At 60.1% G+C, this 27,552-nt stretch overlaps 2 protein-coding genes across 3 annotated transcripts; one reads left to right on the top strand and one right to left on the bottom strand.

The window, feature by feature from the left end:
• Nucleotides 1-1,522: 1,522 nt before the first annotated feature.
• SDHA (succinate dehydrogenase complex flavoprotein subunit A) lies at nucleotides 1,523-20,720 on the bottom strand. Its single transcript, XM_037529833.2, has 15 exons — nucleotides 20,647-20,720; nucleotides 15,684-15,764; nucleotides 14,825-14,986; nucleotides 14,412-14,555; nucleotides 13,991-14,155; nucleotides 13,241-13,389; nucleotides 12,577-12,701; nucleotides 11,210-11,378; nucleotides 10,456-10,651; nucleotides 9,801-9,972; nucleotides 8,173-8,291; nucleotides 4,199-4,310; nucleotides 3,945-4,075; nucleotides 2,681-2,794; nucleotides 1,523-1,730 (listed from the first exon to the last, which is right to left on the bottom strand). Exons 1-15 carry the CDS (start codon nucleotides 20,707-20,709, stop codon nucleotides 1,644-1,646), a joined length of 1,989 nt encoding a protein of 662 aa, XP_037385730.1. The 5' UTR covers nucleotides 20,710-20,720; the 3' UTR covers nucleotides 1,523-1,643.
• A 387-nt stretch (nucleotides 20,721-21,107) lies between these two features.
• CCDC127 (coiled-coil domain containing 127) lies at nucleotides 21,108-26,889 on the top strand. 2 transcript variants are annotated; one of them, XM_037530229.2, is made up of 4 exons: nucleotides 21,518-21,761; nucleotides 21,979-22,095; nucleotides 22,422-22,552; nucleotides 25,649-26,889. In XM_037530229.2, the coding sequence occupies exons 3-4, from the start codon at nucleotides 22,432-22,434 to the stop codon at nucleotides 26,317-26,319; spliced, it is 792 nt and encodes a 263-aa protein (XP_037386126.1). In that variant the 5' UTR covers nucleotides 21,518-21,761; nucleotides 21,979-22,095; nucleotides 22,422-22,431; the 3' UTR covers nucleotides 26,320-26,889. The 2 variants fall into 2 exon arrangements, with proteins under 2 accessions (XP_037386125.1, XP_037386126.1); XM_037530228.2 differs by lacking the exons at nucleotides 21,518-21,761; nucleotides 21,979-22,095 and adding an exon at nucleotides 21,108-21,169.
• Nucleotides 26,890-27,552: the final 663 nt, after the last annotated feature.

Here is a 27,552-nt window from a genome sequence, read left to right on the forward strand (position 1 = left end):
AGGACTTCTTCACCCATCTCCATAGAATCATAGAGAACCTGCTCTGGCCCTTCCTGCCATTACAACAGGGTGGTACCTGGAGACCTGTCACCACGGTACAAGGTGGAAATCACCTCCTGCGAGCAGCCAGCCCTATATTCTGTCCCATCTACAACACCGTGGTCCATGGGTATGCCATTGACATTGCTGTCTGTCCTGAACTCACCCCCTCCTGGCTGGGTGTCCTCACCTGTCCCTGGAGAAGATGCTTCTCAGGTGGAGCCTGGGACGCGCAGGAGGCAGCTCTGCTCACGCCCACACTCTCCCAGGTCTCAACCCTGGGCAGCCTCTGGCTGTCTCATTGCTGGGTAGTTGGATCATCAGGAATAGCTGAATTTCCTTCGAAGCTTTCTAAACGTTGGCTTTCTCTGCTGGCGTTCCCAGTATTTTCCCACCCTTGTCGATGTCCCTGGCACACATGTGCCTCATTCCCACCTCTGCGGGGCACTGGACGAGGCAGGCCCTTCCTCCTGCCCTCTTCTGTCCAGTGCAATTTGTGGGCACCCACGGCTCTCCCTGAGGCTGCTGTGGTCAGGGCCATTAAGAGCTGCTGGCTCGCTGGAGACCTCCCCTGCGCCCCTGAAGGCCCTGGCTGTAGAATCTGGGGGAGGCCTGTGGCCCCTCCTTGGATGATTGCTGCTGCTCAGGAACCTGGACAGACACTGGCTCCATCCAAGCCCTGCTTTACTCAGTTTCTGTTTTCAGAGCTGGTCGAACAGAACGGAAACTGAGCAGGGGAGAACACACCCTCCTGCCCGCCCTGAGCAGTGGGGACAGGCCCTCCTGGGCAGCTACACACCAGTGAAGCCAGCCTCCCGCCACGCCCGCCCTGAGCAGCTTATCTTACCAAAAAGGCACTTTAAGGGGTAAATTCATAGTAGCATCTCATAAAAGCAAACTTCGGAAAGAACAGCACTACAGTGAGTGACACCTGCCAGAAAGCCCCCGAGAATAGAGATGCTCGCTCACATCCATGTCTGTGCCATTTAGTATTGTTATTTAAATAATTTAAGACACAAGGACAAGGAGGAAATGTTTCTTTTCTTCACTTGCTGTCAGGCACCAGAATTCATCTTTACTTAACATTTTTTTAAAAAGATTTACTTATTTATACAAGCACTGGGTAGAGTCAGAAGCGCGGGAGGGTGAGAGGATTCACCAGAGCCAGAGCGGGGAGCAGAACAGGCAGACTGACGAAGTACACTGCTGAGGGGAGCAGCGGGCGTGGCAGGAGAGGTCTGCGTGCCAAGTGGGACCCTCGCTGGCAGTCGGGGATCAAACTGGTGCTGCAGAGGCTGTGGGCAGCTTTGCAGCCCAGCGCTCAACTGCTGCGCCACCAGGGGAGGCCCTTTACTTAACATTTACTACAACTAAGTATCTGTGCTGCAGCGTCACATCCATATTTTATATTTAGAAGATAATCACATTTTATATTCTGGTCAACACACACACCTACAGTCAGGCAGCCTTTAGGTTTTACATGAACTTGCAAATAAGAGCGAGTCTGAAATTTAAGGATGGTGCCAGTTTTATTATCTCACAAGAACAAAGGATGACAGGAAGCTTGTTGCTGCGGCCCCCAGCACAGGGGATGGGTGCCCACATCAGTAGGAGCGGATGGCCGGGGGCACCGTGGCACAGTCAGTCTCATCCAGAGTCTGGTCGATCACGGGCCTGTACTGTAGCGAGACCTGGGGAGTAGAGTGGGGGTCGGCACAGCGGGTGTGCGGCCCGCCCCTGTGTGCTTTTGAAAATTTAAGTAGGTAGATTTACATGAAAACACTCAGGCTTTACTGAAAATGACCCAAATTCCCAGCGGGGCGCTGGTTGTGGAGGTTGAGCGTGCCCAGCAGGGCCTGGGTGCACCTCGACTCCCCTCTGCCAGGCCTTTGCGCGCGTGCCTGTAACGGACACTGCGCATCTGGAGACACTCAGCCGACAGGAAGGTGCTGCTGACCCACGAGCTAAACGCCCACTTTGCGCTGCAGTTTCTAACATGAGCACCCGTTTCTTTTACTGTCATATACCCCAAGACCACCGAAGACGGGCCTACAGCAGGGAAGGAAGCATGACGTCCTTCTAGGCCTGTCAGAAAGCAGCCTCTGAAAAGCCACGGTGTTGCCCAGACGCCCCCAAGCAGAGACTGTGGGCCCAGAGGACTGACTCCTGCTGGCACAAAGCTCAAGGGCACATCATTTGTGCCTCGGTTACTCCTGAACCCTCAGTCCCAGCAGAAATGCAGACTCCTTGAATTACGCTGCTGTGGACTGAGAGCCCTGACTTTACTGGAATCTGGGCTGATGTCCCAGGCACCCCCCCCAGGCCCTGCCCTCCTCCACTTGAGCTGGGTCCGGGGAACCCTAGCGCTGCACAGCACTTCTGAGGCTGCTGCTGAGGCCATTCACCGGAAGGGCCGTGTCCCCCTTCTCCACTGTAGCCTGGCTCCCCAAGCTCTGTGTCCCCCACCCCCGGCCAGGGCCAGCCCCCAGAAGGCTGGCTTTTCAGACCCCCCACTGACAGTAGGTTCTGCTTCCAGGCAGGAGCTTAGCTGACTGGGAGAATTTAATCCACGCTGCCTCTCCCAGCTCCTAAGCTTGGCCCAGAACTGGTGGGCCGGCTGAGCGGCTGTCATGGCCCGTACCTTCCCGGTCCGGATGTCGACGTAGGAAAGGGTGTGCTTCCGCCAGTGCTGCTCGAAGGGCTTCCGCTGCTGCCCCTGGATAGGCTTCGAGTAGTCATACTCGTCTACCCGCTCCTGAGTGTGTTTCAGAGACCCCAGTTAGTCCCAACTCCCACCTACTGCAGCAAAACAAAACCCTGGAACAAAAGCCACTCGCTGAAATGACACGCGAGACCCAGGTCCCCCACACATGGCTGGCGCCATGGTTCCAGCAGACTCCATTGGGACACCAGGACCTCCCTGGACTACCCCTCACCTAGGTCCCTCCCCACCAGTCAGGCTGATGGACGGGGCACTGCAGGAAACGAGGGTGGTCAGGCACGCAGTGGGGTGGGACGGGTGGAGCCCCCAGCAGCCCACTCCCACCACACACATGGGGTCAGGAAATGGAGGTCGCAGCCAGGCGTGGGCCTGTGGCTGGTGGAGACAGCCGGTGCTGGGGGTGCTGGGGTCAGGCCAGTGAGCTGTGCACTTGCTCTCTCTCTCTCTGCTCTCTACTCTGGGAAGGTCCTGCTCTTTCATTCAGACCGTATTTCAACGTGATGATGGACGAGACACACAACAGCCTCTTCAAATACATCCGCAAAGATCTCGACTCTTGGCTGTTTGACCGAGCGAGGGGCTGGGAGAGGAGGGACCCTGGGCCAGCAGGACTGTGTGTGTCCCTACGTTCTAGGCATGTCCACGCATGGGGCCCCTGTGTAGCTGCCCAACTGCAGGCACAAAGATACATTCTTGTCACAGGAAGCCACAACCTGGCACTTCTGGTCCACAGCAGATGCACGAGACGCACACGGGTCCTTCCCGGTAAAGCAACTCCAGGCCGGCCCCTCCAGGGGACAGATGAGTGGGCTGCTCCCCTGGCCTGCCCACTTCCCGCCTGCCCACTTCCCATCTGCCTACGTGCAAGGGCTGGACTGCCAGGGACCCGCAGCTGTCCTGCTGATGTGGCTCACCCTAGCTCGCACCTGACCTCCCATACCCCTTCTTGGGACTTTTTGCCACCATATGGCAAGAGCTTTTTTCTGACACATGTCTGCGTAAAAGGCAGTTCACGCACAGTCTTGCAGGCCAGAGAGGAGGGCCTGGCTCCACAGGGCTGCGCCTGAGCGCCGTGAGCATGGAGGCAGGAGCCATGGGGAAAGGCCTTTCCTCCGCCGGCCTTTGGGAAACGCAGTGCAGGGTGGAGGAGCCAGAGAAGGAGCGACCGGTTGGGGGGATGCACCTTGTAGTCCTCCCGGGCATGGGCGCCGCGCGACTCCTTGCGGGCCTCGGCGCCGTGGATGGTCTGCAGCGCGCACAGCATCAAATTCTGCAGCTCCAGGGTCTCCACAAGGTCCGTGTTCCAGACCATCCCTGGGGACACGGGCAGTGAGGGCGGGGCTGCCTGGCGGGCAGGGTTCGGGGAAGCGCCATAGGGGATGTGGTAGGGCAACCCGCGCTAGCCCAGCACCCCAGCTGCAGGCAGGGCCCCCTAACCTCTGTCGAACGTCCTCAGATGCTTCAGGTCCCCATAGAGCCGGCTGATCTTCTCACAGCCCTCCTGCAGCACGCTGCCCAACCGGAACACCGCCGCATGGCTCTGCATGGACTGAGGGTACAGGCGTGAGGCCGCGTGGTCAGGTCGGGCACCTCTAAGACCTTCCTTACGATTTCACTTCCCACAAAATGTTTACGTGACCCTGAATTTTATTATTTTTTTTAGAAGACTTTTTTAAAAAAAGATTTATTTATTTTATATAAGAACCGGGGTACAGGCCAGATGCGCGGCAGGGTGAGAGGATTCACCAGACAGAGAGGGGAACAGAACAGGCAGACAGACTAAATACACAGCTGAGGGGAGCAGCGGGCGGCAGGAGAGGTCTGCACGCCATGTGGGACCCTCGCCGGCTGGCGGGGATCGAACCGGAGCTGCAGAGGCTGCGGACAGCTTCACGTGTGGCACTCAACCGCTTGCGCCACCAGGGGAGGTCCTTTATTTTATATTTTTAAAAAGATTTATCTACTTATACATACAAGAGCTGGGGTACAGGCCAGAGATGCAAGGGGCAAGAGGATTCGTCAGACAGTGGAGAACAGAACAGGCAGACTGACCGAAGTACACTGCTGAGGGGAGCAGCGGGCGAGTCAGGAGAGGTCTGCCCCGCCATGTGGGCTGCTCCCTGGCTGGCCAGGGATCAAACCTGTGCTGCAGAGGCTGCGGACTGCCTCACAGTGCAGTGCTTAACCCCTTGTGCCACCAGAGAAGCCTGTGACTCTGAATTTTAAAGTGAAGTGTCAACGTTCCTGTTAGGCGTCATGAGACGACCCTTGCGTGTCCACGGCAGATAGTCGTGGAAACAAGGCCCGGACAGTGGCCCCTCCAAGCCCTGGAGGACTGGGTACAGTGCTGCCCTCCAGTTCAGCTACAGGGCAGATGCCTTGCGGCCGCTAGAGACCTGGAGAACCCCCCGTGACAGAGACATGCAGGGCCACTCAGCGGTCAGCAGTGGGTGCTGCTGTGGGAAGAGGGGAGGGAGGCCTGGCCCCACTGCTTGCCTCTGGTGACCCCACGAAAGCTCATCGCTGGCTCTGAACAGACGCGATAGGTGAGCCTGGGCCCACCCAGGCACAGAAAAGACCAGCCTTAGCCTCCCGTCATCTGCGGACAGTCCTCAACTCCATCCGAGCTGAGTCCCAGCAGGGACGGAGGCTGTTTCTGGCTTCCCTCTGGGTCCCCTGCACCTCAGGAGGACCAGCTTAGCCACCAGACTCCACAGCCTCTTGCTGCGCCCTTACCCTCTTGCGCCATCGGTGAGGGTGCTGCTGTCCCTGGACATCCCACTCCTTCACCTGTCTAGGGCTTGGCCTCGGCCCGTGGGCAGCACTGCAAGCCCCTCCCTGCACGGCAGGAGCAGGGAGAGCAGCTGCCAGCTCCACGAGAGCCCCTGACCCAGATACCGTGCAGCCCTGGCGCAGCTGCTGCAGGGTCTCTGGCTCCCCCTGGGGCCCCAGGGACCTGCTCTGCCCATCAGGACCGGCTTTTCCCTTTCTGCTGCCGCTGCCTCAGACACCAGGCGGGTCGGCCTCGGGTACTGAAGGCAAACCTCACGACCACGCAGCCCTCATGCATCCACGGCCCCAGCTGAGGCCTGGTGAGCAAAGTGCCTCACGTCTGGGGCAGTGAGCACACCCTCGTCAGGGGACACAGCTGCGAGGCCCCACTGCCGCCCGGCCCTCTGGAGAGCCACCCGCGGGCAGCTGTGACTGCTGCTCAGACACTGCACGGAGAGGCCGGCTGCAGGGGGACTGCTGGTCACGAGACACTTCCCTGCAGCACGCAGCACCTTTGATACTGCCCACCCCACCGTCCTCTCAGGCCTGTTGCTGCTTCTCGGCAAAGCTGTTCTGGTTCGAGAGTCCTCAGCAGCTCGAACCCACCCATGCGAGGTGCAGTCTGTCAGTCTGGCCTCAGGCGCCCAGGCCCCTTTCCTGCTGTCCCCACCCCATCTGCAGGGACCCCTGAGCCTCAGCCGTGAAGGTCAGCACCGAAATCTTCCACACCCTGGTCAGGGGGCCTCCTGACCTTCTCCCACAATCATAAACAGTGTTTCAGAGGTCTAATCCTTCCAGAAGGTTCCAACACACTTTGCGCAGACCCGCCAGAATAATGGCAGCCACGACCTGATGGATTTTAAATGTTTTCTAGGTTGGACAATTTGATGGTTGAAATGGCTACTGACCCAGGACAGCAAATGGACGCTGTGAGGCAGGCATGGAGGTGGTTCCTGGCACTCCAGTGAGCAGGGCCCACAGAGGGGAGCCTCTTCTGGGCAGGGGTCTCGGCGGTGGCCATGTCACAGAGCAGAGGCGGTGGCTAAAAGCCCCCGACCTGCACAGTGGCATGCATGGGGCATCGGCCTGGGCCAGCTCTGCTCCCAGCACAAGCCTGAGGGCACCATCGCCATGGAAGGCGTCCAGCCAGGCAAGAGCCCATGGTTTAGTGTCCCCACCAGCAAGTCCAGCAGCCTCCTGGACAGCGGGCTGTGGCTTCTCCATTTCTGGCCACCCTGCTGCCCAGACACCTCGTGGCCTGGCCTCCAGTAGCTTCAGGGGTCCCTTCCACGGGCTCCTCATTCCTCCACGTGCTGTGCACATGCTGGACTTTGCTAGAGGGAACATGGTGTCTGTCTGAGCTCCCAGACAGCCGGGAAGTGGCTCCAGGCTGCAGTGAGGCCACTGCCATGTCCTTCCGTGCCACTGGCCTTCCTTTTGTGGCCTAGCCAGCTCTGGGGAGGGGCCTTGCTCTCAGCTGATTCTGCCCTCACAGGCTTGTCCTCCCTCAGCCCTGTCGTCTCTGCCTGACTGGGAGGGAGGGACATGGCCCACTGACGGGCCTGACTTCCATGTTGCCTTGTCTCAGTGACAGGGAGGCCCAGGAAGGCGGGATGGGATGCTGTCACCTGACTGGCGTACACATGTCGCCTGCACAGCCAGTGGCAGCAGCGACCTCCAGGACCACTGGCCCCATCACAGATGCAAGGAGAAGCCGAGACGCTGTGGAAACAGGCTGAATGGCCCTCCATGACCAGCGCAGAGGGCGCCATGCACCACTGGGATCTGAAGAATGACCCCCCCCTTGCAGGGATGGGGGCTCAGCTCACGCCACAGGCCGGGTGGCCCCCCAGTCTGCCCTGGCTCCCCTGTGCTTCCCACTCTGAAATCTGCTATGGATGCTCCAGCCCGCGCCCCAAGGGCAGTGCCCACGTCAGAGGCCCCGGCACTCCACCCCAGCTGGTCTGCAGCCCCTAAGCTCCTGGCGTCCCTGGGGGTGGCCCCGGCCTATGTCCTCAAGATACCCCTTCCGGTCATGTCCTGTCCCTCCTGGGGCAGAGAGGCTCCAGAGCACGTGCACCTGTGCCGACGCGACGGCCGCGAGCCACGAGCAGCTGCTCACATCGAGCTGAGACAGTCAGAAGGGCCAGGGCCCAGGGCGCCAGTGCCAAGTGTGGTCAGAGACAGCCCCTTGGGCGGGCAGCACCATGAGGACCAGGCAGACCCGGTCCTTGCCCCACCATAGTCCCCTCTGACTTTATTTCCTGGCAGCACCTTAAGTTTCAAGATGCTTCCCCAAAACGTCAGAGGAGGGACGCGCACTAAGGCCCTGAGGCTGCAGAGGCAGCTCAAGACCTCGCGGCGACAGGACGCTATTCCCACCCCGGATTGCTGCCTCCAATTCAGGGAAAAAGACAAGCTTTTGGGGGGCCACCAAAAAGCTTGTCTTTTTAGGTCTGACTTTTTAGACTCTTGTCTACTTTAGGTCTGATCTCTTATGTTCCAATTTGGCACAGCAAGAAAACTGTCCTGCTGTTGACTGCAAACCCTAGTGCACCACCACACCCAGCCCCTGCCCCACTTCCTACCGTTGCCCGCTGAGCCCCTGCACCCCCAGCGCCGGGCACCCCAGTTCTTACCTTCTGCATGTTGAGTCGCAGTTCTGAGGTTCTTATGCTTCCCTCAGCAAACCGCAATTTGTCAAGATTCATGACAGATTCTTCCCCAGCGTTAGCTTTAATTGGGGGAACTTTATCTCCTTAAAAAAAAAAAGTTAGAATTTAACTTTTGAAAAATGTTTAGAGAAATCCAATGGATTTTAAATGCCACACAAACACGTGTTTATGCCTTTCGGGGAGCCGAGAGTGCACGTGCACTGAGCTCACGCCCTGCCCAGGGCCACCTGCTAACTGGGGCAGTGTGAGGAGGAGAACAGGTGTTCTGGCAATAGATGTCCAACGAGTAACTTCTGGACACACACAGCAGCAGCCACGTCACAGGCGTACAAATCAGGTTTCTGCAGAGACCGCACACCCGGTGACCTGGCTGCTCTCCCTGCCCTCCCCGGGCCCGGCATGCTCAGCGTGGCCATCCCCAGGAGGTGACTCGGAGGTGGCAGAGGCTGCAGGGAGGCAGCACTGTGCACGGCCCAGCCCGTGCCGGGTGCTGCTGTCTCCCCAGTTCCTTCCAGGCAAGCTGCTGGGTTCTTGCTTTGGATAGTTTAAAAGTTGAGCTTCCAGTAAAATAAGGTTTTTTTTTTTCAGGAACACAGCTCCACAAATCAATCTGTGCACACACTGCAGGGTCTTAGACACACCCTGCTTGGAAGACATGGCTTAGCCGCTTTTTACTTTCCTTCTGCACTTTAAGAAAACGAAAGCCTAACTGGGGTGCAATCCCACGACCCAGAACCGTGGGGCCTCGGCAGCCACCGGCTGGGCCACTGGCATGAGGACTCTTCACGTCAGTCTGAGGCCCTCCCGCCAACGGGTGGAGCCTGCTTGTTGCCGAGTTTACATTTTCTCAAGTTGTGCTGATCCTTCAGGTCTGAGATCATGTATTCTTACGACAACGTGTCTCCTGCTCACTTGCAAAGAAAGTCAACCTGGAATATTCTGTCTGCCTGACGGTGGACGGCTGGTGGCAAGGCCCCAGGTGCGTTCTAGTGGCGGCCACGGCCACAGTGAGGCGGAGTCCCCAAGTACAGTCTACTGACCGCGAGTGTGCGGGCAGCATCCTGACTGAGACGCAGGTGCAGGCCTGGGCCACAGCCTGGTGCTCCGGCCCCCAGGTTCCTTCACGCAGGGTCCGCGTCTCACCAGAGGGCAAGACTGAATGCCCCACCACACCACCGTCACCCATTAAAAGCCATGACAAAGTTTTGTTCAATGAAAGCAACAGAACTGACACTGGCATACAAGGTGTCATGGCTGGGGGGGGCAGGCCCAGCACCCTTTGCCTCAGGAAGGAGGTCCACTCCCACTGCTATTAGAGCCCCGGGCAGTAAGGACATGGTGGCCCAAACCCAGGCTGCTCTGAGAGGCCAGGACCCGGCCCCTGGCTTGTCTACATGAAGATGGCCCTCCTCCGAGACGCGTGCTGTATGCTTTCTGTCCTGTCCAGGTCGGCCTGAATTAATTTTCTTTGAGCCCCAAGAAGCTATACGATCACTCACCCCTGCTCAAACCAACAGACTCCTGATATGACCCTTCCACAAGCGCGGCCTCCCCGCAGCCCCCGGCACCACAACCGTGTGCGCACCACGCACCGGGCCTGCAGGACTCCGCGATGCTCAGGGCACAGGCGCGGCCGAACACCACCAGGTCAAGCAGTGAGTTGGCTCCCAGCCGGTTGGCTCCATGCACTGAGGCACAGGCAGCTTCCCCACAGGCGTACAGGCCGGGGACCACCTGGTCCCGCCCGTCCACGTGCTTCAGAACCTGCAGGGAGAAGAGGGAGCAGCGTGAGCGGCGTGGCCCTGCCACTGCCCGTGCAAGGACTCCGGGCAGCCCCTGTGACTGCGCACCTCAGCACCGTGCACTTTCGGTGGGGTGCAGACCCCGTCTCTTGAGGGCAAGCGTCCTGCCCAGCCGGCTGAGAAGAGCTGCTTGACTAAGGTGCTCCTGAGCCCTGGAGCAGCTGCAGCGTTAACTGTAAAGACCCCCCAGTTTCCAGGGTCACGTGGGGATGGTCACATGCAGACGGCCTGGCCAACGGCCTTGTGGCTGCTCCTGGGAAGGGCTAGAGACCCATATCCCACCGCTAGGGCATGGAGCAGACACTGGCCCCAGCTCAGGTCCCTGTGCACCTGCCGTGGGGAGGCGGCCAACCCCGGCAGCCTTCTTAGGACACGTCTGCCCCCAACTGCGGCCGGGACTGAGGAGGCTGCCCCACGCCATGGAGGGAAGGCCCCGGCGCCTCACCTGCCCCTTGTAGTTGGTGGGGATGCCCCCCATGTTGTAGTGCACGGTGGGGAGGACGGGGATGGGCTCCTTGGTGACATCCACACCCGCGAAGATCATGGCCGTCTCGGAGATGCCAGGAAGGCGCATGGCCAGCTGCTCGGGGGGCAGGTGGTGCAGCTGCAGGTAGACGTGGTCCTTCTCGGGGCCGCAGCCTCTGGGGAGCACAGAGCCCCACGCCGCAGGCGAGGCAGGAAACATGAACCCACATGCTGGCAAAGACATGTGCCAGGAAGGAAAGGACCCCCCCGCCCGAGACATGTGCCAGGAAGGAAAGGACCCTCCCCGCAACGGCCTGACCCCATGTTGCTGGGACCTCTGCACCCAGGTACGAGTGGAGTGCGATCTGCGTGGACAAGGCCGGCCCTCCCTGGCGAAGGGGTCAGAAACTCTTCGATGCCACCAGTCCCAGAAAACCAACCACCCACCCTCCTGCCCCCGGTGCTATCACGTCAAGGCCCTGAAGACCCCGTGCAGACACTGGCCAAGCTCGGCCACAGGATGACGCCGTCAGACCTGGAGGTCCAAGCCTGCACCTGGAAAGAACCCTCCCCAAGGGGTCTTGCGCGATGCCAGTCTGGGTGCCGGCTCCCCGCAGAGGCCCAGCTGTGTCCCGCCCCAGCCTCACCCCACTGACCCAGCGGAGCAGAGGGCGTAGGCTCTGCACGCTTGCCTGTGCAGGTGGGGCCAGTGGCTGGGGGAGGAGCCCACTGACCTGCCCTCGCGGATCTCCACGGTCATGGACCGAGACACAACGTCCCGGGACGCCAGGTCCTTGGCGACAGGCGCGTACCGCTCCATGAACCGCTCGCCCTGGCTGTTGATGAGGATGCCCCCCTCTCCACGGCAGCCCTCCGTGATGAGACAGCCGGCGCCGTAGATGCCTGTAGAGTACCCTGGCTGTTACATGTTCCCAGCTGCCGCTAGACTGCATGGGGGGATGTGAGGTGGTGACCTCGGAGGGCACAACGGGCAGTCACCAACTGTGGGGGTGGGGGGAGGCACATGTGCCACGACGCAGCCCTGTGGGCCCACGCTACTGAGCATACATTTTAATTTTTGAGTGTCCCATTGCTCCGCGCCGCCGTGGTGACACACTCGTGTAAGGAAACCAGCCTGGGGGGGTGGGCATCTTAGGGGCCAGCACAGCAGGGGCAGCGGCGGCGCGGCTGACCCTGGAGAAGGGCTCGTGGAGCACAAGTCCTGCCCTGTGCCGACCCTGGTCCCACTGCCTGTGTCAGAGGTGCCCGTCACCCACAGTGGCCAGGGCAGAGCCACGCTCAACTCCGGCTGTGCGCTGGGTCTCTGCCCGTGGCACGACAGAGGCCAGGAGGCTCGGCTGGGCCTGACAAACCCGTTGACCCATGTCGTCTGAAAGCGGAGCCTCCACTTGTGCTAGAAAGCAAGCGGTGACCCCTGCGCCTCAGCTGCCATCAGCCTGTGTGCTCTCCTGGCGGGCCACTGGGTTTCCCCTGCACCGTGAGGAGGTGCTGGGGGCCGAGCGAGAGGTAGTTCAGAAATCATGGATGTTTTATCAGTTAAAATGGTGACAAAAAGCAAGCAGGCACATCCCCACCCTGGCCAAGGTCAGTGGAACACACGGGCAGTGCAGAGGGGTGGCGGGCCTGGCCTAGGCTGCAGCTACTGGTGTGCAGCGCCCCTGGCTGGCAGGGCGGAGAGATGACCGTAGACCATCTTCCCAGAGGCAGCTTTCTTGGGGTCACTCTGGATAACCCACAATTGGGACTAGAGCTCTCGCCTTCTGCACCATCAGCCCTCAATCCCACACCCAGAGCCCCCGGGGCCACCGTGAGACGTCTCTGCCTGACGGCACACCCCTACCCAGATGCCCAGCCACGCCCTGACCACACCGTAATGTGGGAGCCTAGGCCGCCTCTCCGCTCACCACAGTCCGCCGTGGGCAGCACTGCTGGGACAGATCCACCACCCGGGGCCACCCAGGCCTGGACACACACGCCTCCCGATGGGCACATCCTGGCAGGATGGCCGGAGCCGAGACACGGCCTGACCGGCCCGGGGTGCTGGGGATGTGAGCGAGCACCCTGCAGGAGGCCAGCCTACCTGTGGGGTGGAACTGCACAAACTCCAGATCCTGGCAGGGCAGGCCGGCTCTGGTGATCATGGCGGTGCCATCGCCAGTGCTGGTGTGAGCAGATGTGCAGCTGAAGTAGGTGCGCCCGTAGCCCCTGAAACGAGAGGCCGGCTCAGCGGGGGCTGCATGGCTCTGGCCCGTGGAGTGGTGGTCTGAGATGGCGGCGCTGGCTCGCCTGTGCTCAGGGCATGCGTGTGTGGCGTGAGTTGTTTCTGTCCGTGTGCTTCACGGGGATAATGACAACTGGAAAACATTTACGAATCCCCCCTTTTAAAAAGTTACAATGACTGGCAGCGCGTAAAATGGAATCGCTTGTGTTCCCCTCATGGACAAAAGGCACTTTATCCACCCAGAGACGGGAGGAACCATGGTATCCGTTAAAAGCAAAAGCAGCTCTTCCAGAAACGTTCTGTGACTCCCAGGCCCGTGTCCTCTAAAACATGAAGATCCTTGGGGCGAGACCCACCGGGCCCCTCCTCACCCCTCTGCTCGCGAGGACCAAGGCCGCCTGCCTACGCTTGGCTGGGCCGCGTCGGACCCACTGCTCTCGGATGAGGCCCGGCACGTACTGAAGCGGCTCTGAGGCCCAGCACCCAACCCCAGTGACCAGACCCAGCGCGGGTGGGGCCCCACCCTGTGGCGATGACCGTGTTCTTGGCTCTAATGCGGTGGATGGACCCGTCCTCTATGCAGAGCGCGATCACGCCGCGGCACTCCCCGCCCTCCATCAGGAGGTCCAGGGCGAAGTACTCCACGAAGTAGCTGGTGTCATACCGCAGAGACTAGGCAAAACAGGAAAGAAAGCACAAAGAAACCCTGCACTTCAACTGCGTTTCTGGTAAACGACCAGCAATTTAATTTCCTGAGACCGACGCTCTCACGTCAGCAATGACAGGCAGGGGCACTGCGACGCTCCAGCGAGTGTGTGATGTCACGTGATATATGACACAAGCCGCCTATGACGTCAGCACTGCACTGTGAGCCACTGCAGTTCCTCCCAAGTCATCCTGTTGCATTTTCTTTTTTTTTTTTTAAAGATTTATTTACTTATGCATTTAGAACTGGGGTGCAGATCAGAAGTGTGTGTGTAGGGATAGAGGATTCACCAGAGAGAGTGGGGAGAAGAACAGGCGGGTTCAGTGTATACTGCTGAAGGGGGCAGTGGAGAGACAGGAGAGGTCTACTGTACCGTGTGGGTATCTCCCTGGCTGGACGGGGATGGAACTCCTGCTGCAGAGGCTGCGGACAGCCTCACAGTGCTGTGCTTAACCCCAGCGCCACCAGGGAGGCCCCATCCTGTTGCTTTTCAAGCGCCCCCTGGGTTGACGAGAACACAGCCTGGCCTGGTTGGTGTGCGCCCACCCCTCGCACTCTAGGCCTCACCCGTCCATACAACGTGTGCAGCAGTGAGTGGCCGGTGCGGTCTGCCACGCAGCAGCAGCGATGGGCCTGCCCGCCTTTGCCGAACTTGAGGCTCTGCCCGCCAAAGGCGCGCTGGTAGATCCTCCCGTCCTCGGTCCTGCTGAACGGCATGCCGTAGTTCTCCAGCTGGGAAACACGAAGCAGACCCCCGGCACCCCCGGCAAGTTCATGGCTAATTTCCACTGAACAGCCCCCACGTGAACCTACAAATCTAACTGACCTACAGAAAAACAGACACTTTAGGAACGAAAAGTTTCCCGGTGACACGCCATCACCTCCTTCGGTTCTTCTCAGATAAGACCTCCTTGTCAGCTGAGCTTGCCGCCCCAACCCCCACCTCCGCTGGGCCCTCAGGCTCCCCAGGACCTCGTGAGGGCCTCACCTCAACCACAGAGGCAGGGGCCTGCTCAGTCATGTAGTGGATGGCGTCCTGGTCCCCCAGCCAGTCGGAGCCCTTCACAGTGTCGTAGAAGTGCCACCTCCAGTTGTCCTCCTCCATGTTGCCCAGCGCGGCATTGATGCCTCCCTGCCAACACCAGCACTGCCAGCTCGCCCTCCCGGGGGACTGGGCAGCCAGCACTGGGGGTAACCGCAAGGACCACCCCTAGCGGGGTAGCAAATGGGCACGTGGGTCCCAGCCTTCCCCCCCGCCAACCCCGCGTGACATGGTCATGCTTCTCGGTTGCTCAAAGGACCTGAGGGGACTGGAGCAGAGCCGAGAGCCATGAGGCTCCAGCAGTGGGGTGCAGCGAGAGCCTCCAAATGCCTACGGCGCGGCCGGGCCCTCCCCCGCACCTGGGCGGCCACAGTGTGGGATCTGGTGGGAAAGAGCTTCGTGACACATGCTGTGCTGAAGCCCGCCTCCGAGAGGCCGAAGGCTGCGCGCAGGCCAGCGCCGCCAGCGCCCACCACCACCGCGTCGAACTCATGGTCCACAACTGGGTACTGCGCGGAAATCTGGAAGCAAGAGCCCAGTCAGCCGCCTACTCGTGCTACCAGCGGTGGGGATGTGGGGCACGGGAGCTCGGGAAGGAGGGGGGACTGAGGAGAAGAGCGACCGGGGCCTCGTTCTGTGGGAGCTGAGTGCAAGGAGCGGCCTTGAGACGGGCACCTCCGTGGGGTGAGGCCGCCGCAGGCGCCCACATGGTGCCCCCAAGCGTGGCCCAGCCGTCTGATCGCCGCCACCGTCTCCTGTCTGTGTGCTGGCACGCTCTGGGAACTCGCGGAGGTGCTGTCCACCGGAGCAGCACGGTCAGCCCCGCGGGCGACCGGCTCTACCTCAGGCCTGTGTCTGTGTACTCAGTGCTGCTGTGAGCCCGCAAGAGCTGGCAAGCAAACCCTGCCTTCTTCAGCGAAGATGGGATGGCCCACGCAGCGCGTCAGGCCCCACCCGGCCCCCAGCCCTGGTGCAGCGACGCTATCACGCGAGTTTCTGTCCTGTTGCTTTACTTGACTTAAATTTTCAGCCTGCTCGCAGGTACCCGAGGACTGCAATGCAGCATCACGATGTAAAGGGCAGCGAGCGCGTGCTCGTAATGGGGTTTTGGCTAAGCACAACCTGTGTATATACGGCTGCGTCCAACACTGGTATAAAGCGTGAGACCTGCAAGTCCAGAGAAACTGCCCACAATGGAAGCCAAAGCCACGGACTTACGGAGTCTGACACCTTAGCAGACGACCTCTTCGTCCCATCGACCGTGAAGTGAAACCCGCGGGCTCCTGTCCGTGATGCCGGCTGCAAACAAGGAGGTTGAATGTGGGCCTGAGCCGTCGTCCTCCTTCACAGACACCTTTGTGCGCTGTGCAGCCCGGTGCTCCCCTTGGCCCAGAAACCCCACTGGGACACTGAAGGGGAGGGAGGGGCGAGAGGCAAAGGACTGATCCTCAGGACATGTGTCCCGGCGCAGCCTGTCTCAAGCAGGACTCCTGTGGAGGAGGCTTGGCCTTCCCGCAGGTTCTGGAGCTGTGCTGCCGGGAGGAGCACGGTGCTGGCCCCCGAGGCAGCGCAGCGCGACCGCCCACCCGTCCTCTGCACAGCGGGCCCCCGTTGTGAGCCCACGCCAGAGAGGCCCTGGACAGCCCTGCACAGTGCTCGGAGACCAGCCCCAGAGAGGCCCAGGCCTGTGATGACGCCGGCACTAGCAGCATCAGCCCCTCACACATACCACGGTGCGTCCTGAGGACACCCAGGCCCAGTCCTGCGTCAGCACCAAGCCTGGACGTACCCCGTCACAGCCGGGGGCCCTGTCCTTGCCCGCACACACCCTGGCCTTCGCCTGGCCGACCTCTGCTGTCTCCGGGTCTTGGAGTAAAGGCCCCATCCAACTGACGCTGCCCCGCCGTGTTTGCGGAACCACCGCCCGGCCTGAGTGGCGACGCACTGTCCATGAGAAGCGTGGTCAGCGGCGCGGGGACCTTGCTCCCATTCTAATCTCAGAAAACTGCTGACCAGATAACCTCAGAAACACCAGAGCAGATCCAGGAAGCAAGTGCACCCAACATCAACCAAAGGGAACGTTCTCAAGCATTTTGCAACTTAGAATTCCTTATTTTGAAGCGGCAGAAAAGGTTCTGTGGGACAAACAAGGGGGAGTGGGGGAGTGACAGGGGGAATCTGGAAAAATACAACATGACTCCCCCACCCCCCAGCCCAGGCGCCTCCGGGGCCCTGACGCCAAGAATGAATGAGGGCTGCAGGAGTTCTGCCTCGAGTGCCTCCACTCACAAAGCAGTTTCTCCAATTTCTAAGCAGACCTGAACTGGTAAGAACGCTACGCTTGAATCCTCAACTTCAAGTACATTTGATTTTCTGACAAAAAACTAGTTTTTCCTCACAAAGCAAATTAAAAATAAATAGAAAAGCAAACATGCTGCTTTAATGTAATTTTTAAATGGTAAAGCCATATTTTAACAAGAAACTATCAAAATTTCAATACAAGTATTCTTAAAAATCTTATAAAGTACATTATAAATGCAAGTAACAACAAGAACACTGCATTTTCTACTATCTCATTAAAATTAAGACAGAAATCATGAGATTGGGCCTCCCCGGTGGCGCAGCGGTTGAGTGCTGGGTTGCGAAGCTGGCCGCGGCCTCTGCAGCGCCAGTTCAATCCCCGGCTGCTCCCTGGCCCTGGAGGAGGGTCCCACATGGCGCGCAGACCTCTCCTGCCGCCCGCTGCTCCCCTCAGCGGTGTGCTTCGGTCCTCTGCCTGCTCTGCTCCCCGCTCTGGCTCTGGTGAATTTTCTCACCCTCCCGCGCTTCTGACTGTGCCCAGTGCTTGCATAAATAAATAAATAAATAAATCTTAAAAAAAAAAGAAAAAAAGAAGAAGAACTCACGAGATTCCTTATTTATTTCTTCTCTTCCGGGTTGTTCATGGTGACTATAGATGGACACACACACACCCTTGAAAAAAGGAAGCTACCAAACTACAATGAAATCGTTAGCAAATCACCACATGCCACCGTCTCATGGTGAATAGTAATATAAATCATCGTGATCTAAACCTGATTTGGAGGAAAATTTTTAAAACTTAGTGCAATTTTAACCCATTTCTGGCTTTATTTTTTTATTTTTAAAGATTTATTTATTTATTTATACAAGCACTGGGCACAGTCAGAGGCACGCGAGGGTGAGAGAATGCACCAGAGCCAGAGCAGAGAGTAGAACAGGCAGAGTGAGGAAGCACACTGCTGAGGGAAGCACACTGCTGAGGGGAGCACACTGCTGAGGGGAGCAGCGGGCGGCAGGAGGGGTCTGTGCGCCATGTGGGACCCTCGCCGGTGGTCAGGGATCGAACTGGTGCTGCAGAGGCTGCGGGCAGCCTCGCAACCCAGCGCTCAACCGCTGCGCCACCGGGGAGGCCCCCATTTCTGGCTTTAAATGATGCTGTGTCCCTTATTAATCTATGCTTCTGAGAGGGAGCTATCGGACATCTTTGAACAGGCAACATGAAGAATGGGGAAATCAACAACTAAAACAAGATGGGGAACTCCACCCGGCACAAAAGCCCCATCCCTGAGCAGGAGGCAGAAGGGAGGGCAGGAAGGGAAGGCAGGGACTCTCACATCCTGACGGGCAGACTGGAGCAGCCTCACCTCATAAAATATCCCAGATGAGAAACTAATTTGTAAGTGCAACTTCTGTAATTACAAAAGCGGCCAATAAAGTTCTGAAGGTGGCTGTGAAGCCACGCTGAGGACCGAGGACGTGTTATGCTGGATGGTGTGTGTGCGCTCACTCACCAGCAAGAGTCCGCCCCTACACTGGGCACGTGCACCTGCCTGCTGGCCAGACGTGGAAATTAAGGCTACTGACCAATCTCAGAAATACTTAGAAGCTGACTCCACTAGGGAATAGGTCTGGAGAGATAGGACTCGTATTTCTTTTTACTCGTTCCTTCCGTAGTTGCCAATTTTTAACAACTATGTGTAATTATTTCTATTAAAAATGAAAGCCAGATGGTTGGCATAGTGGTGGGTACATGCAGGGCAGCCGCAGGCTGGGAGCGGGAGCCCTGGCTTGAACGGGCACCACTGGGCCCGAATGAGCCCCACAGAGAAATGCAGTCTACCCCAGAAAGTGGGCCAGGGCTTGCCCCTGCCTACTGCTCCAGACCTGTGGACTCTTGGGGTGCATCTCTGAGGCTCCAAGCTGAGATGAACAGCCCAATGAGGGATCAACCAGGGCACCATTCTCAAGTGAGCCAGGGACAACATCACAGCTGTTTTAACATCACTGATATTGAAAATATCCCAAGAAGCAAAGGAAAAGGCTACACCACCACCTCAAGTAATCTAACTCTAAATACAATGCTAAAACAAAAGGCAAAGAACTAACTTATTCTAGAACGTCAAACGATCTGAAAGATCTCATCAGAATTGAGTGATCAGCCAAGGGCTACTTAAGGTCCTGGTTTGACTCTCCCTTCATACTGGACTCCTCTGCACCGTTTGGGACACTGTTCACTGTTAGGACAGAGAACAGGAAACGAAATGCTTGAGAGCAACTGTCAGCGCAAGGTGACTAAGAAACACCACGGAATTTGATCAAAGAAGGTGAAGAAAGTTCTGTGTTTTATCCCAGTTATTCTCATCTGTTGTCGTGTGGCCATCTCTCAGCTGAAAACCATAAACTGCCTTCCTTTGTTCTGGCCCATCTTGAACTTAAACACACATGACCCTTGAACAAATGCGTGTGGAAGGTTAGGGGGACCCCTCCCCCCCATCCAAGAGCAGCTGAACATGTGAGTGTAACTTTTAACTAAAGCATCTTTGAGGAATTAAGTTTCAGGGCCTTCGCCCAAAGCTACCCAGATACCAAAAATTCACAGGTGCTCAGCTCCTTAAATAGGGGTGAAAGCAAGGCAACCTTAGGGGAGAGACACTACTACCCCTCTCTGGCCTCCACAGCCCCCGTGGAACTTGAACCACCGTCGTGATTCAAGCATCTGCGAACCCAGAAGCTCGGATGAGAAAGACGCCTGCTTGTAAGTTGCCCTGCTAAGCGCAAGGCCATGCTGTCGGGCCAAGGTGGAGCCCATCTAATTCCCAAAGAATCACCACCAAGATAAGAAGTTTGGAAACCACCAGGACCCAACACCCAACGCCGGAGAGGGAAGCCTCCAGGAGCCCAAGGAGATAAGGCGCTGCCCCTGACCGCTACGCGAGGTCCAGACCCAAGGCTTCCCCAGAACGCTTCGGCTCCCGTCTTGGAAAGGGAGGTCCGCACAGACCCGCAGCCGGGGTGGCCGGCCAGCCGGACACAGGGCCCAGGCTGGGTGGGGACAAAGCTCCTCTCAGCACCCGGGTCGGCGTGTCAGCTCCCCTGACCCCAAGCCTTGGACGTCTGGTGCCGTCCGGTCAAATTTTAAGACAGCCACTGGCCCCGAGCTCCAGACCGCTCCTGCCCTCAGGCCTCAGCGCCCCGACGAGGGGGCCCCTCCCCACGGCCGTCTGCCGAGCTTCTCCGAGCCCGTCCACACGGCCCGGCCGCGGCGCGGGGGAAGCCGCAGGGCAGCGAGCGGGGGCCAGGACGGCGCCCGGTGGCCGCGGCGAGTCCACGCGCGGGACCTAAGTGACCCCAACCTCCAGATCCGGTCAAGACCTGGAGAGCCGCTGCCCAGGCGCGACTGCGGACACCCCGACCCCCGCGCGCGCCGAGGGCGCAGGCAGCGCGGTGGAGGCCGGCGCCCCCGGCCCCGCGCCGTCGCGGGGACCCCGGCGCCCTCGCGGCCCGGCTCGGCTCCGCCGTGACCTTGGGCCGTCTCCCCAGGGGTCACGCGCAGCGGCCCGCGGGGTCGTGACCTTCACCGGGACCGGCCCGGCCGGCTCGAGACTCCGCGGGCGCCCCCCGCACCCCACTACCTCCCCCGCCCCGCCCCCAGGCCCCCGCGCCCCTCCCGCACCCGCCCAGCCCCCGCGGGCCCTCCCGCCCCCCGCGGCCCCGCCCAGCCCCCGCGGCCCCCCGCCCCCCGCGGCCCCGCCGCACCCCGGCGCCGCCGCCCGCTCCCCGCTTCCTGTCCGCTATGCCCCGCGGGGACCCGCCTCCTCTCCGCTATGCCCCGCGGGGACGCCCGGCGCCCGCCCGGCCGCCGCCCGCGGCGCCCCCTCACCGCGCGGGTCAGCGCCAGGCGCCGGTGGCGGAGCAGCCGCGACACCGCCCGGACCCCCGACATGTCCGCGCCGAGCTCGGTCCCACCAGCCCCCGCGCCCAGCCGCGCCTGCGCGATTCGCCAGCCGGGAGGCGGGGCCGGGAGACGCGGCGCCCGCGCAAGTCACCGCCCTCTGTCCGGGGCGCGGACGGTGGGGGCTGAAGTCACTGCGTCTGCGCAGCTCAAAGTGCGGGGGAGGGGCTGCATCACGCATGCGCCGGCCGCCAACGCAGGGCGCCGCAAGGGCCCGCCAAGGACACTGCGCGTGCGCAGCTCGCGGTACTCCTGAATCCGCGCGGAGGGTCTCTGCACGCCTGCGCAGGTGCTGCCGTTGACCACTGCGCCTGCGCAGCATCCCAGGCCCAGGGGAGGAGGAGACGCGACGCCTGCGCGCCCCGCCCGGGGTGTGGGGGCTCCGCGCCTGCGCACACGGAGCCCCCGACGGCGGCCTCAGGGAGCGCCGCGGCCGCTCTCGCGGGCGCGGGTACGTCTGGGGCGCGGTGGGCGCCGGGGGCCGGGGCCGGGGCCGGGGCCGGGGCGGGCGCCCGGGCCCGGAGACCCGGGGGTGGGGTCGGGCCCGAGGCGCGGCGGGGCTGGCCGGGGTCGCGCAACATCTGGGCCCCGGGGCGGAGGCGGAGGGCCGGGGTCGGGGTGAGGTCGGGGGTGGCGGCGGGGCGGGCCGGGGTCGGGGTGGGGTCGGGGGTGGCGGCGGGGCGGGCGGGCCGGGGTCGGGGTGGGGTCGGGGGTCGCGGCGGGGCGGGGCGGGGTCGGGCGGGCCGGGTGGAGTCGCGGGGCTGTCGGGGCAGGGGTCGCGGCGGGGTGCCCTCGGGCGCCTTTCGGGTGCCTTTCGGGTGCTCTGAGTCTCCGTGCTGAGGTTGCTCCTAAACTCTCGCTGGAAAGGGTGTGCGAGTGACCCGAATTCGGGATCGGGGTCATCTTAATGCGGCCCATACTTAGCATATTCTGGGGGGCCCTGTAGTGCCAATTGGAAGTACGGCTGCTTTTTCCGCGGCGAGCCGGTGTCCATTGAGAGTCCGTAAGCGTCGCTAAGATGGAGCTGGATTCCTTTATTCCAGGTCCCCTGACTGTTGCTTTGCACCGTGTCTGTGCTGTGTTTGGGCCGCAGGGCAGTGAGCTGGGGCTCCTGTGGAGGGATCTGGGAGCGCCTGGGCTGACCGGGACTGGCTGGTGGCAGGGCGGCAAGGGTAACCCCTCTGGGCCACCGCCCCTCCGGCTGCCCTCCATACCACACCACCTTCCAGCTTGTGGTTTTTTTTTTTTTATGCACACAAGAACTGGGGTACAGGCCAGAAGTGGAGGGTGCGAGGATTCACCAGAGACAGAGTGGGGAGCAGAACAGGCGGATCTACTGAAACACACTTCTGAGGGGAGCAGCAGGAGACAGGAGAGGTCTGCAGCGCCCTGTGGGTCACTCCCTGGCCAGGGATCCAACTCATGCTGCGGGGGTGGGGGTGGGGGGACCATAGCTTGATAGCCCTGAGACTTGATCCCTGCCCCCCAGGAGGGCCCCCTCCAGAGCTGAGCTGCTTTTATCTGAAGTCTTGTGGGCTGGCCCCCCTTTTGATCCCGTAAGACTGCGTGCTGTGCAGGGCAAGAGGCCGAACTGAGCAGCACATTGGGGCGGGATAACGGATTCAAATGAGACACAGAAATGATGTGACGGTGTCGCGTTTCCTTCCTTTTACATGGTTGATGTTCTCATTGTTTACTTCTAGGTCTGTCTCCATGAATAACTTAAATGACCCCCCCAATTGGAATATTCAACCTAATTCTAGGGCAGACGGGGGAGATGGAAGCCGATGGAATTACGCTCTGTTGGTTCCGATGCTGGGACTGGCTGCTTTCCGTAAGTCTCGTTTCCCTAACTTGAGCATTCTCTGGGCTGGAAACGTGGAGTCCATAGACCCCGGTCTTCAGGAGCTGCTGGCGCACGTGTGTATCTGGCCTTGCCCAGTGTCTTGGGCACACGACTTCACCCGCTGAGCTTCCGTTTCTGGCTGACACGCCTGGAGGGCTCGGTAGGCGGGCTCTGCTGAGTCTAAAACCATTACAGGGCAGCCCCGATATAAAACGGGTTGCTTGCCTGTGGGTCCTCACCTGCACGCTTAAAAGGGACTTAATACTCCACTGACGCACACACAAAAGGTCAATAAAAGATTTATTCACAGGGGACGGGGAAATGAGGAAATGTACAACTCAGGGAGAAAAGTGGGAGGTAAAGTCTTAAATGCGTCCTACCCGATCCACCAATCTGGACTCCCAAATGGCGCTCTGAGAGCTGGCCGCGAGCCACAAGCCATGAAACCAGGAGGCGAGAGACCCCCCCAAGGCCCGTGTGTCTGGTTTTTATACCAACCCTGGCTGCTTAACTCCACCCTCAGGTCACAGCCACCTTCCCTTTGGTGGTGATGGGATTTGTCTTTCCCAGTGTCTCGATGGCTTTGGTCTGGAGTAGGAGTGGAGTCCATGAAGCCTGTATGGAATTAGCTCAGGACATCCTTTTCCCCTAACAATTCCCTCCTTTCACTTTTGCCACCATTTCCTTGGTGATGAAGAACAAATATATGGATGCTGGGATACAGTCTCAGATGGAAGTTTTCCAGGGTTCCAGTATGAAAGAAAACAGTCCCTCCAGGTATTGTCCATTGTGGAAAGCAAAAGTCCTCCATTCCTGGAAAAACAGTTCATCAGTCCAAGCCAAAAAAAAAAAAAACATCTGGAGGCATTAGCCAAAACAAGTCTAGTGGGCTGAATGCCCTCCCCTGCCCCCTGGCCGTGGGGCACGGTGCCTGACTTTCCACCCTTTCCCTTGGGTGGTTTTCTGATGTTGCATTTTGAGAGCTTGAGAGCTTGACCACACTTGCAGGTTCTGGTTTGCACACGGGTGGACCTGTCCCTCTTCCTCCGAGCTGTGGCTTTCTCCACATAGGGAGGCTTCCATTTGGATGATGGCTTAGGTCTCCGCCTGGAAGCCAGTGATCCGCTGCTGCTGATTCTCTGGGAGGCCAAGCCCATACAGCACACACCTGTCTCTGGCCTGGGCTCCTTCCAGCTGTGCCCAGGCAGATGCCTTCTGCTCTTCTGGGTGCCATGCGGGCCGCGCTGGGGCTTGTAGGCTGCATGGGCTCTCCATGGCCTGCAGGTGTGTTGCCCTCCAATTTCAAGGGGCTGACGAACGCCATTCCGGGCACATGTTTGAAATAACCCCAGTGGGTCATGCCGAAGGGCTGCTGCCCATGGGCCTGGCATCCCTACTGCTGGTTGGGAGTGCTCGGTACACCCCACTTCTGCAGAGTCTGCGAGGGCCGCGTCACGCCCCCCCCATGACGCCCGCTCAGCTGAGGTTTCCTGATTCTCAGTATGAAGAGTGATATTTTTTCTTGTTGATTGAAACCTGGGTGTTTGGGGTATTAGATCCTGCGGTGAGGTTTCCTCGTGTTGTTCTTCGGTTGCCTTTCCTGGACAGTGCTGGTGAGGGGCAGTCGCCCTCTTATTCTCAGGTGGGGTCTAGTTCCTCATACACCTCCAGCCCATGGACTCCCCAGGGAGGGGCTGGGCAAGAGCTGGGGTTGGACCCCACCTCACGGGGTCTTCTCACCTCCACTCCCCAGGGGCTTATTGTGACAACACCATGGGGGTGGGAGGAGCACCTCATTCCCAGCCTTGGCCCTTGGGGCCCTGGGCCCCCCGCGGCGTCCTAGCTGCCTCCTGTGCCTCCCCTTGTCCTCGAGCAGAGGTGACCCTGGGCCTTAAGGAGCCTCGGGCCGCCCCAGCGCCAAGTCTCTGGAATTGCAACCCTGGGGGGTCCGGACCCCATCACCACTTGGTGGGCCCCTCTCACCTGCTCTGCCTCGCCTCAGACCCCCTGTGGCCGCCACCTCCTGGAGGCCTTGGGCAGCTCCATGCCGTGAGGCCGGCACTGGTCCATGGGCGCATGGATTCCCATGGGAGTTATCTCGCTTGACTGGGCCCCCGCATCCCTGCCTGGCCTCCGGCATCCCCTCAAGTGGACATGGTGTTACCCACGCTGAAGCTGCAGAGGAGGCCTGAGTGGCTGGACAGTGCCTGGGCAGCAGAAGGGGATGGCTGGAGCCAGCCGCCTGCGTCTGGGCGGGAGAGAAGCCTGGGTTGCGCGACTTGCTGCGAGGCTGTGCGCCCTGTCCCCGGAGACTTGGCTGTCCGTGCTCAGGTTTTGTGGGCCCGTGTGCTTGGCTGTCATTGCCGGACGGGTTGAGTTTCTAAGGACGGGTGGGGGGGGGGGCGGGGGTGTGTGTACCGAGAGTGTCGTGCGCTGCCCCTGCAGCTGCGGGTGGGAGTCACAGCAGAGCCTGGTGCCCGGGCTGTGGGCTCCTCTCTCTGCCCCCGGGGGCGCTGGGTTTCTCTGGGTGGCCGCCTGGCCTGCCGCTCTGGTGCGTCCCTGCACCGGCCTCTGGGCCCTGCCCGCAGCATGGCTGGAGAGGGCAGTGCTTAGCCCTAGGGAGAGGGCATGCTCAGGGAGACCTAGTTTGGTTTTAAGGTTAGAACTTTGCATTTTTTTTTTTAAGTCTTTTTTTTTTTTTAAAGATTTATTTATTGATTGATATATACATACATACAAGCATACAGTCAGAAGCGCAGGAGGGTGAGAGAATTCACCAGAGCCAGAGCGCAGAGCAGGCAGGAGGACTGAAGCACACTGCTTCTGCGCGCCATGTGGGAAGCAGCCGGGGATTGAACTGGCGCTGCAGAGGCTGCAGGCAGCTTCGCAACCCAGCGCTCAACCGCTGCGCCACCGGGGAGGCCCAGAACTTTGCATTTTTGAGTTTGCTACAAAATCCTGTCTGTGCCTGCTCTGGGCCTGGACCCGCAGTGAAATGCTGCCTTTGCTGCGGCATGTTTTCCTTAAACAAAGACGGTGGAGCTTGGCTCTGACTGTCTGCGTGTATGCTTTTGCTTACTTCAGGCTGGATCTGGTCTCGGGAGTCCCAGAAAGAAGTAGAGAGAGAGCGGGACGCCTGCCGCCAGAGCACCGTGGCTTTCCAGCGAGACCTGGAGGCCAAGTACGGGGCCGCACTCTCTGAGAGCCGACGCGCCCTGGCCCAGCTGTCTCTGGAGCTGGAAAAGGAACAGAACAGAACGGCTAGTTACCGGGAAGCCCTCATTTCTCAGGGGCGCAAGCTGGTAGAGGAGAAGAAGCTTCTGGAACAGGAAAGGGCCCGGGTCCTGCGGGAGAAGAGGCAGCCCCTGCGGAGTGCGTACTTGCGCTGCCTGGGCCGGGAGGAGGACTGGCAGCGCAGGGCCCGGCGTCTGCTGGGGGAGTTCGAGGAGGCCCTCGCGGAGAGACAGAGCATCTTCTGCAGCCGGCTGCTGCCCCGCAGCAAGCGGCTGGAGATCGAGAAGGACCTCTTGGTCCGGGCGTCCACTGACCCGGTGGCTGCTGAGCTGGAGATGGCCGCTGGCTTGACCGACATATTTAAGCATGACACGCACTGTGGTGACGTCTGGAACACCGACAGGCGCCAGAACGGGAGGCTGTTGTGGGTCTATCTCAAGTACTGGGAGCTGATGGTCGAACTGAAGAAGTTCAAGAGCGTGGAGAGAGCCCTGCTGGGCGAGCAGGGCGGGGCGGAGTGACCCTCACAGCCCGCTCCAGCGGGCGCCCGTCCTCTGCCTGTGCCCGGGGCGGGGACCCCTCTCCCTGATGCCCTTCTGCTGGGATGGTGCCGCCCCCAGCAGGACGGTGACCTCCCGTTGCAGCCCCGAGGGGCGTCCAGGGTCAGACACAGACCTGCCCCAGATGTAAACAATGTTCTCAGTGAATTGTCGCCTTTGGTTACTTGTCTCCTAAAATTAAATTTAGAAGTTGAAGGTCACAGACAGAATTGCTGAAGGCACGAGAAGTTGCTGAAGGCACGAGAAGGCGCTGCAGGCCGCAGGCCTCTGCGTTGTCTGCACGATCCCCCCATCACAGATGTGTGGGGTCCAGCCGGCACCCTGGCGCAGGGGGCTATGTCTCTTCCTGGGCAGACCTTTATTAGCAATGACGTGTAATTAAAAAAATGCCTGCTGGTTTTCACCTTTTGTGTGTGTGACTCCTTATTCTTTATGAAATGGTTTCACTAGATTGTCTCAGTTTTTACCATAAAGTAAGAGGCAGATGGGCACCTGTGGCTGCATGCCCCCAGGTCTGAGCAGCCCCCTAGGCTGGTGGTGTGGCCCAGCCCAGCCCTGTGCAGCCTGTTCTGTCGTGGCCTCCTTTGGGCTGTCCCAGCCCTGGCTCGGTGTTCGTGGGGGCTGGTAGGACACGGCTCCAGCTGGGCCCACGGCCTTTCATCGCACAGGAGGACGCAGGTGGGGCGGGATGGACACGCGGCTCCAAGCCCCTCCTGGGTTCTCAGGGCCCCCCCGGCCCGTGGCTGCAGCAGGCCTGGGCACCCTGGTTAGAGGACGCACACCCTTCAGAGGACGCAGGTGTCCAGCCCAAACTGCACGTTTGGGCCTCGTGGCCCTTGCAGAGTGCAGGTTTCCAGACGCAGCATGGCCCGCCTCCTGGAGGACTGCAGCCCAAGCTACTGTGTGGTCCCCAGCCTGGTTTTACAGGTGAGGGGGTGGGGCTGAGACCTGCATTGGGTGAACTGGGTGACCTGCCCCAGGCGACCAATCAGGCCCGTTGCCTGGGGTCGGTGGCCAGGTTGTGTGGGTTTCACGTGGAGCAGTGGTTACTTCTCCCTCGGCCCTGTTAGGAGATGGGTCGACTCAGAGAGCTCGAGTCTGCTAGGTGCTTGCGCCCCGGCTCCAGGCAGCCCCGCTGCAACCGTGGCTGCCGTCTTGGTCTGAGCAAAAGTGGCTTCAGGTGACTTGGACTAG

This window comes from Talpa occidentalis, unplaced genomic scaffold, assembly GCF_014898055.3.
Source record: "Talpa occidentalis isolate TD23 unplaced genomic scaffold, MPIMG_talOcc4v2.1 talOcc4.6, whole genome shotgun sequence".
Lineage (NCBI taxonomy): Eukaryota > Metazoa > Chordata > Mammalia > Eulipotyphla > Talpidae > Talpa > Talpa occidentalis.